The following is a 9,296-nucleotide window of genomic DNA, read 5'->3' on the forward strand; positions in this document are numbered from 1 at the left end:
TGAATCTGGAGTGTGGCGCATTCTCCATGGGCCTCCTTTGTACTCGTAAAATTGTTAGTATCACAAGAGAAAAGAACGTATCCGATAACCAGTAACCAGTAGGTGTGCGGGGAATACTCCGGATGGAAGGAGACAGGCGTGGCATTCAAAAGCAATGTGGGAACCATGTTGGAAGCCAGATCTAAAAACAGCAGAGACAAGGGATATTTGGGGGCAAGTAGGGATATTTGGATATGGGCTATGCCTGTCAGCTCCCTCTCCAGCCTGGCGGACACTCACGGGTTGTGGGCAGAATGTCCCATCTGGGCATGTCTGGGGGGAAGGGTCACTGGTGGCTTTGGCCCGATTCCAGTGGCCCTGCCTCACTTTCCCCTCTTGGGTGTCACCCCCAGAACGGGCCCAGCTGTGGGAAAACCCGGCCCTCCGCCTGCCTGTCGGGAGCCTGTGTGAGGGTTCCAGGATGTGCGTCCTGTCCTGTGGTCCCCGACCACAGCTCTGTGGGGAGGAAGCAGCCGGTGGTGCCGCCCCCAGGGCCGCGCTCACTCCGAGACAAGGCTGCGGAGGGAGGCGAGGCGGCAGGGCTGCAGGAGATGAGGAAGGTGACAGCCTCTGGGGGTCAGCAGCTGGGTGGGGGTCTCGTGGGGAGCGGGGTGAAGGCCCGCATGCATGTGGGTGTGTGTGGGTGTGGGTTGGAGTTCTGTGGACAATCTGGGGGGAGATGGGGCCCGCGGCCACCATGACGGGACCGGGCCCAGTGCCTGGAGGCAGGGCTGACTGGGAATGTGGGCCCTGCCTCCCACGGCCTTCCCTCCTCCTCCCCAGCCTAAGGTTCTAGAAAGGACTTGTTCCTGCCGTGTTCCAGGCCATTCGGATTGGGGCATGTGTCCCCATCAGTGTCGGGGTCCGGCCCCTCTGGGAGTCAAGGCCCCAGGAGGAGCGGGGGCTCAGGCTCAGGGCTCAGAGGCCACCCGGGTCAGCGCCGAGGGGAGCCTGTGAGCTCCCCGCCCCCGGCCTGCCCTCTGGGCTTGCAGCTCTGCAGGGTGGGCGCAGCGCTCAGTCCTGGCTCCAGGGCCTTAGGCTGGTCCCGACTTCTGTGCTCGGCGCCACCTGCTCATGGAAGTGGACACTTACCTGGGAGGACGGAGACTTCTGGTGGGCGGGGCCTGCTCTAGTTCCAGTAGCTGGCCCCTGCCCTGTGGGCTGGGAGGCCCTGCAGCACAGCTGTCGGAGGCACTGTCAGGGGCCTGGCTTGTCCCCAGCTGCTTTCCAGGAGGAGCAGAGGGAGGGGCTCTGCTATGGCTGAGAGAGAGGCACAGCAGAGGCTGGGGAGCCCTCACTCTTCCAGGCGGCCATGGCAGCCCCACCCAGCCCGGTCACAGCCCTGGTGCAGAGGGGGCCAGGGTGCTGTCAGAATGCGCTGCTCTGTCACTTTGGGGTGTCACCAGAGTGCCCTTCGCAGGCGTGGCTGCGCTGCTGCTATCTGCTGCTGAGGAGGTGGTGAGAGGCTGAGGCAAGAGGTGTGAGAGGAGCTGGCAACACTGAGGAGGTGTCCTGGGCCACGGGCAGTCCTGCGGGCCAGCCCCTGGGGTGGGGGCCTGTGTGCTGCTCTCAGTCCCCTCATCAAAAGGCTCCTGTGTTTGTTGCAAAGGGAGACCCTTATGATAAGTGCATGAGAGTGTGGCCCTGTCCCCGCCACCTCCTCACCCTGCTCTGCTTATCCTCCAGCCCTCTCCTCCGCCTGTCTCCCTCCTCCCTCCTCCCTCCTGCGCCCCCCATGCCGTCCTGCAGGTGGTGGGCTCTGTGTGTGTGTAGTCGGGGCAGGCCTGGCAAGGCTGGAGACTGCAGCCTGGGGCTCCGGTGGAGAGGGCCACACACCTGGAAGGCTGAGCAGCCTGTGGGTGGCGGGAGGGCTGGGCTGCTGCTGGGGAGGGCGGCAGGAAGTAGGAAGCCAGGGCAGTGGAGGCTGTGGGACTTCCTGGACTGATGGTCTCCTGGCCCCTGCCATTGGGCAGGTGGGCTCAGGTTGGTTTTCCTTCCAGTTGCCACACTGGGAGCTCCTTGAGGACAGACACCTGGACCACGTGTCCTCCTTCCCTCACCTCTAAGATGGGGGAGGGTTTCAGTGGGGCTTGGACAAGGCCAGGACCAGCGTGCGTCCCCTGAGCTGGCTTTCAAGCCTCCTCCACGCGGTGGCGCGGTGTTCCCCCCGCTCAGAGGTGGGCGCTGAGGTCAGGAGAGGTGGAAGCAGGGGCCCGAGTGCTCCCAGAGCCTCTCGACCTGGCCACGTGCAGGCTGCTGCTTCAGGCCGGGACCCACTGGAGCCGGCCTGGTACCCAGGACCAGCATCGGATTGGCAGGAACGCCAGCCCCTGGTCCTAGGGGCTCCCTCCCCTGACAAGCTTTCCTGTGCGCTAGGCACACACTTTCCACCCATGACCATAGAGGACTGCGTAGAAGAGACTGAAGTTGAGAGATGGGTATTTTGTTCAAGGTCATGACTCTGCCCTCAAAGCCCATGGCTCAGTTTAGCTAGCGGTCACCAAGAACATGTGTGTGTCTGACCTGTGCCTAGTCTTGTATAGGAGCCGGGACAGAGAGCTGGACACTGTCCCTGACCTCAGGCTGTTCACGTGGCTGGGGCAGGGCCAGCGTAGACACTTGGGCACCATTGCACAGTGATGAGGGGCATGGTTCTCAGGCCCTCAGTGGTACAGGGTGGTGTGTGGCAGGGCGCTTCACAGAGCAAGGTTTTGAAGGATGAATAGGAGTTTGTTGCGTGTACAGGTATTCCCATGCATACCTGATCCGTGTGTGTGTCCAACGTCTTGAGATGCCATCTGTCTGGACCTGGTGTGAGGGTTGGTGTTGCCAGGCCTGTCCTGAGTGTGAGGGCTGCCCTGACGGGCTCACTGTTCTCGAGGATGTGCTTGGGCCGGGACCTGAGGTGAGCTCTACAGACACGGGCCTCAGGTGGGTGCCATGTTCTCCATTTTCCTGACAAGGCACTGAGGCTGAGAGCGCCGGGGCGAGCCCTGTTTTCCAGGGTCTGCTCGCTGCCTGGTCTGGTCTCTCGCTGGCCTGCCATAAGTCCCGAAGTTCACCCAGGCGGCTGTGGCGCACTGGGAGTCCTGAGGGAGGGGTAAATCTTTGGGGATTCAGTGCATATCCTCAGGGAGAAGGGGAGGGCAGGGCGCAGACAGGGCCACCTCCCTGGTCCTCTGGGCTTGAGGGCAGCTGCCCAGGCCCTGCTCCTGCTCCCTGGGAGCCCCTGGCTTCCTTGGTGGCCCCATGGGTTTCTGGACCCACGGGTCCATTTCTCTCTTTGGAGGGGGAGGCCCCTACCTAAGCTCAGGCACCTCCACGGGATTCCCCTGGGACCAGAGGGCGGTGGGGGTCGCTTCCCTCTCCTCCCCTCACCTGAGTGTGGGCCGTGTGATCCAGCTGCACTTCCCCAGTGGACTGTGTCCTGACTGTGTAGAACATGGTTGTTCAGGGGCCGCTCCCCAAGGCCCATCCCTGCCTTCCTGCTGCTCACTGCCCTCTGCGGCCTCTCGTTGCCTCGAGAGATGGAAATTCCTCGGTAATGTACCCTCATCTTTCTGGTCTCCTTGCCTTTGCTGTAAGCTCTCTCCGTCGGAAGTCCTCCTTGATTACCCAGGCTAGATGGAATTTCTGTCCTGGGCTCTCCTACAGGCCCATGTGCTCCCTCGCTCCTGGGGCTGGACCAGTGTCTGTCCCAGCAGAGGAGCCTGGATCTGAGCAGGCACTTGGCAAGAGATGCTAAATGTACTGTGTGATCAGAGAGAACCTGAGAGCTGATTGGCTACTGTGGCGCCTGGGCCAGCCAGAGAAGGAGCAGCCCGGAGCACAGGCCCTCCTGGCCAGTCAGGGCTCTGCGCACCCCTCAGGGCCCCCGCCTGGGGCTTGGGTGGGCAAAGCTGGTGCTCGAGGCCCGCTTCTGGGACTGCAAAGGGAGAACGTGGCTGAAGGGAGTGATGGTGGTGGCTGCTGGTCTCAGACAGCTGCTGGGCTGGCTCCTGGTCCCGTGCGGCCCAGCCTGTTGGGTACCCAGCCCTGGCCTGTCCCCGCCTTTCCCCGCTGCGTGCCACCCCCACCGCCACCCGTTTCCTCTCATTCTTGTTGAGTTGGGGCCACTGCCTCTACTGAGCTGTCAGCATTGTTCTTTCTGCTGCTTAATGGAGGTGCCTGCCCAGGGCTGCGGATGGCAGTCTCTGGCTCCTCCGTCTTGGTCTCAGCTTCCCTCTTCTTGCAAACCCTCCCCCATCCCTGCCTCAGCATCCCCTCTCTGCTCCCAGCTCATCTTTCTCAGCTCTTCTCCATGGCCCTCCCCTCCTACCATGCCTCTATTTTGTGCCTTTCTCTCCTGCTCTTCCCCCCCCCCTTCACCTTCCCCTCCCCTCCTCTCTCTCTTGGAGAACTGGGATGGGGTAGGGGGTTGGGGGTAGGGAGTAGGATCTAAGAGGGAGAACCTGATGGGCCAGCCCTTCTGGCTTCCTCCCAGGCTCCTCTCCTAGCGTGCCCCGCCCCCTCTCTCTCTTTCTCCAAGCTGACTGCTAGGAACACAGAGAGCCTGGCTCCTGGCACCTCTCTGCCCTTCCTCCTGGGTGTCGCCTCCAGCCCGGTACAGTCCGGTTGTGGGGCGCTGTGGGGGCCTGTGGGCAGGTGGGACCGCCCTCGCCCCTTGAGATTAGCTCACCTTTCGCCACCAGGGTGGGAGGAGCACCCAGGGGTGTGCGTGAGGTCAGCAAGAGGGGCACCTGATCCTGCATCCTGTCTTTGTAGCTCCCTCCTCCTGGTTCAGGCACTAGGCTGGCCTGTCTTAAGCCCTCCTGTTGGTGATGGGCAGGCCCTGGAGAGGGGTGTGGTCTGAGCCTTGGTGGGCTCCGTCCTGCCCTTGGGATCATAGCAGCCGGGAGACCTCATGGTCCCAGCGCCTGGGCTGCTGGTACTGGCCGGGCCTCCTGGACCCTGGCTGGGGGGGAGGGGCCTGTGGTGTTGCTAAGGGCACTCTCGCTTGGGCTGGTCTCTGTCTCAGGGGCACACTCCCTCCCTCTGCCTCTGTAGGTCCTCCAGAAACTGGGCAAGGCTGATGAGACGAAGGATGAGCAGTTCGAACAGTGTGTCCAGAATTTCAACAAGCAGCTGGTGAGTGGGGCGGCCCTGGGCCTCGGGGAGCTGGTGGGAATGGGCCTGTGGCTGTGGGTGAATGTGGAGCAGGGGAGCTCAGAGAAGGGGATCAGCAAGGCCATAGGACACTGCCGGGGGGAGGGAGCACTTGCCGGGGCGCGGACAGGGCTGGAGGGATCAGGCCTCTCTGCTTCTTGTCCGCGTCTGAGGTCTCGGGTCTCAGGAAGCACTGAAGACACTGCCAACCCGACAGCTGGAATGGAACCCAGGGAAAGGCCCATTGTTTCCTGAGAACTGACAGCCAGGGCCCGGAGCCTGTAGGGAGAGGGAGAGGGAGAGGGAGAGGGAGAGGGAAACATCAGTGATGAGAGAGAATCATGGATTGGCTGCCTCCTGCACGCCCCGGACTGGGGATGGAGCCTGCAACCCAGGCAAGTGCCCCGACTGGAATGAACCCTGACCTCCTGGTTCCTAGGTGAATGCTTACCCACTGGGCCTCGCCTCTGGCCACGCCTTGCATCTTTGCCATGCTGCTGGTGTTCTCTTTGTTTACCAAGGAGGCACTGAGGCTCAGAGGATGAGGAGGGCTTCCGAGGCCACACAGCTGATGCGGGGCTTGGGATTCCAAACGCAGACCTTCCCCCTCCAGGGGCCTGTGCTGGAGCTGAGCCGAGGTTGCAGGGCAACAGGCCGGCCTGGAGGGAAATGAGCTGCAGCCCAGGGTGGTGGCGGGGAGAAGGGGGGCGAGGGGGCTGCCCCAGCAGGCGGGGCTGTTTGCAGAAGGTGAGGAGAGCGCCCCTGGGAGCGAAGGTTCCCTGTGGCCTGGCCCCAGGGCTGTGACCCACAGGTTGCTCTTCCCATATGTTACTCAGAGTCATGACTCTGGGTCCCTGGCTCTGGGCACGACTTACACTGATCTTCAGACCGAGGGACTGGGCAGGAAGGCCTGGCCAAGGGGCTGGGCAGGAGCTGGTGCTGGTGGTGCCCTGGCTGGGCATGTGTATTGGCCACTTAAGCTGGCCCTCTTCCCACCCTCAGGTGGCTGGGGGACTGGCTTTTCAGGGGCCAAGGGTGGGAGCAGGAGGGACAAACTTCAGTCCCCACTGGAGACTTGGGGTAGCTTCCCTGGGGGTTGAGGCGACAGGCAGTTCTGGATCTGACAGGTGTGTGGGGTGACTGAGCCCTGGGATGCCAGGATTTAGAAAGGTGTGGGCACTGTCCTGGAGGGAGTGAGTCAGCGGCCTCGTGCTGGCAGGACCTGGGAGAGGTGGGTCGAGGCCGGTTGGGCACTGGCAGCGGGCGTCTGCTCGTTACCTGTGAGCACTGAGCGCAGGGCTGAGGCTAGTCAGGGGCTGGCGGGCAGAAATATGGTCTCAAGGAAGCAAATTCCTAGTCCTTCCTAGGAGGTGGGTCCTAGGAGAGGGTGTAGGTCACCTTGCGTCACTTGTTCTCACATCCCTCATGGGCCCACTTGAACTCATCACAGTGCACCTGTCCTCCCTCCCTGCTCTGAGCCCTGGAGGCCTCCTGTCCCTCCCGCTGAGCCCCATGAACCTAGCTCAGGCAGCCCCCAAGCACCCAGGGTCCTGGGGCCACCTGTAGCCTGCAGCCCAGTCCTCCTCATTGCTGTGTTTGTCCTTCCTGCCCCAGGGCCCACCCAGGCTCTGCTCCAGGCGGGCATCCCTGCTGGCCCTGGTGTGGAGTGGCAAGAGGCCGCGGGGGCGAGAGGGGTCCGTGCAGGAGAGGTGCCTGCCCCCGGATCCACTGGGAAGGCAGGGGCTCAGTCTTCAGGGGTGGTGGGGAGCACCCTTTGGAGGGAGGTACAGTGGAGACATGGGGGGCTGGCCGAGCTGCCACCGTAGAGCTGGACCAGGCGCTGGTCCTGGGCTGTGGTGCTGTCCTACTTGAGCCTGGAGAGCAGGCCCAGGGGCAGCGGGTCCAGAACTTTGTCCTCCCGCTGCTCTGCCAGGAGCGTCAGAGCTCCAGGCAGCTGCAGAGACTTTCCCCAGGCCCCGCAGGGGAGCAGCCCTGTGAAGGGAGCTCACAGGTGCTGTGCTGGCCCGGTCCTGCCCGGCTGCGGAAGCAGCTCGATGGGGCAGGGCTTTCCGACTGGAGGCTGATGCGAAGCTGGTTAGGGTTCCAGCTGCAGCTGCATGTGGGCAGCCCCTTGCACATCTGTGCCCCACATGCCTGTTCACAGTGTGGCCTTGTTTGGGAGGCACAAGGGGCCCTGGTACATCCTGGTGCCCAGGCAAGCACAGCACCTAGGCCAGTGATGGCAAACCTTTTGAGCTCGGCGTGTCAGCATTTTGAAAAACCCTAACTTAACTCTGGTGCCGTGTCACATAGAGAAATTTTTTGATCTTTGCAACCATAGTAAAACAAAGACTTACATTTTTGATATTTATTTTACATATTTAAATGCCATTTAACAAAGAAAAATCAACCAAAAAAATGAGTTCGCGTGTCACCTCTGACACGCGTGTCGTAGGTTCGCCATCACTGCCCTAGGCCATGGCCACCCCTCCCTGGGGGTGAGTCCGCGGGCGCTGGGGCTGTGGCAGGGAGTGAGAAGGGGAGGCCTGGCAGGGAGAAGCTGGGTTTGGAGGGACCCCAGCGGGTCAGGCCCAGCATGATGGTAGCTTCACTCCTGGCCCACTCCCCTGGTGACCCTTTCTCTTACATCCTACACCCTCCCTCCCAGCTGGCCAGCATCCCGGGAGCCGTGGACCCGGCCCCACTTCTCCTTCCCCGGGCGAGGCCACCCCTTCTCCCCAGGGCCGCCTTCCATCAGGCACAATGCAGTGGGAGCTGCTGGTCTCGGGCACCATCGGAGCTTTTGGAACGAGGTGCCCCCGCCCCCGCCCACGTGTCTGTACATTGGTCACCGGTCCATGGTTGTCGGAGGGCGGGCCTGTGCGTGCCAGTCCCACCATACACGTGTGCTGCGCTGTGTGCTTTCGCCGGCCATGCCCCAGTGTCCCATCCGGGACGCCTGTCTTCCTGACGTCCTTACAGGGCTGAGAGTAGTGTCTGGAGAGACAGGTGCTGATAACTCAGGATGAATGTCCCTCCGGGCCCACAGCCCCGCCGCCCGGAGAGCCGAGCGCACACTGGCTGCTCGGTACATGTGTGTGGCGGGGGCGCTGCTGCTGTGCTGAGGCTGAGCTGGGGGCCAGGCCCGCCCGGGCGCTTGCACCTCTCTTCTCTTTCCTGCCATGTCCTGTGAGGACAGCCTTCATTTGCCTGCGGAGTGCAGGGGTGCAGGAAGGAGAGGGTGGGGTACAGGGCGTGCCCCCAGCCGTCACCTTGTTTTCATCTTTTTCTTTGCAGAATGAGGGCACCCGGCTGCAGAAGGATCTCCGGACCTACCTGGCCTCCGTCAAAGGTATGAGGCAGACCTGGCCTGGGTGGGCCAGACTTCACGGATGCAGGGCGGGGCCTTCCCCATGTGGAGCTGAGGTGTAAAGAGCTGGGAGGTGCCAGGGTCTATGGGGAAGGGGCAAGGACTCCTGGGCCTCTGGGGACCCTCCATCCCAGGTCCCCATGGCCCTGGCTGCAGCGTGGCCCTTCTGCCCCCCAGCCATGCATGAGGCCTCCAAGAAGCTGAACGAGTGTCTGCAGGAGGTGTATGAGCCCGACTGGCCTGGCAGGGATGAAGCGAACAAGATCGCCGAGGTGAGTGGGGGCAGGTGGCTCGGCCCTCCCACGGGCCTTGCTGGGCTCGGCTGCTGGCCCATTTTACCAATGAAGAAACATGTTTTAAGAAGGCACCGAGCCTTGAAGTGATGGGGCAAGAGCTGAGCTCCAAGGTTCCTGGGAAGCGAGAGCTGTGGCTGGGGCGGCTGGCGCCCTGGTGGTGCACTCACCTGCTGCTGCCTCCTTAGAACAACGACCTGCTTTGGATGGATTACCACCAGAAGCTGGTGGACCAGGCGCTGCTGACCATGGACACGTACCTGGGACAGTTCCCTGACATCAAGGTGAGAGGCTGCCGTGTGGCGCTCCTGCTGGGGAAACGAGAGGGAGAGAGGAACCGGGCGGGCCATCCCTGCCCCTGGCGCGTGGTCCCTCCAGGCTGCTCCTGCTGCGGCCGGCCTGCCAGCCCAGCCGGGGCCCTTTCTGAGCTGGGGCCCTGCTCCCTGGGC

The 9,296-nt window shown here is 62.8% G+C and overlaps 1 protein-coding gene across 14 annotated transcripts in view; it reads left to right on the forward strand.

The window, feature by feature from the left end:
* The first annotated feature begins 588 nt into the window (after positions 1 to 588).
* Positions 589 to 9,296, forward strand: part of BIN1 (bridging integrator 1) — a 27,825-nt gene continuing 19,117 nt past the window's right edge. For all 14 annotated transcript variants that reach the window (XM_015561683.1, XM_015561687.1, XM_015561686.1 and 11 more), the window contains exons 1-5: positions 589 to 599; positions 5,086 to 5,166; positions 8,482 to 8,536; positions 8,732 to 8,826; positions 9,036 to 9,131. In XM_015561683.1, the coding sequence (XP_015417169.1) occupies positions 591 to 599; positions 5,086 to 5,166; positions 8,482 to 8,536; positions 8,732 to 8,826; positions 9,036 to 9,131 (336 nt within the window). In that variant the 5' untranslated portion in view covers positions 589 to 590. The remainder of the gene's footprint in view (positions 600 to 5,085; positions 5,167 to 8,481; positions 8,537 to 8,731; positions 8,827 to 9,035; positions 9,132 to 9,296) is intronic.

Source organism: Myotis davidii, unplaced genomic scaffold (assembly GCF_000327345.1).
Source record: "Myotis davidii unplaced genomic scaffold, ASM32734v1 scaffold117, whole genome shotgun sequence".
In the NCBI taxonomy this organism is placed as follows: Eukaryota; Metazoa; Chordata; class Mammalia; order Chiroptera; family Vespertilionidae; genus Myotis; species Myotis davidii.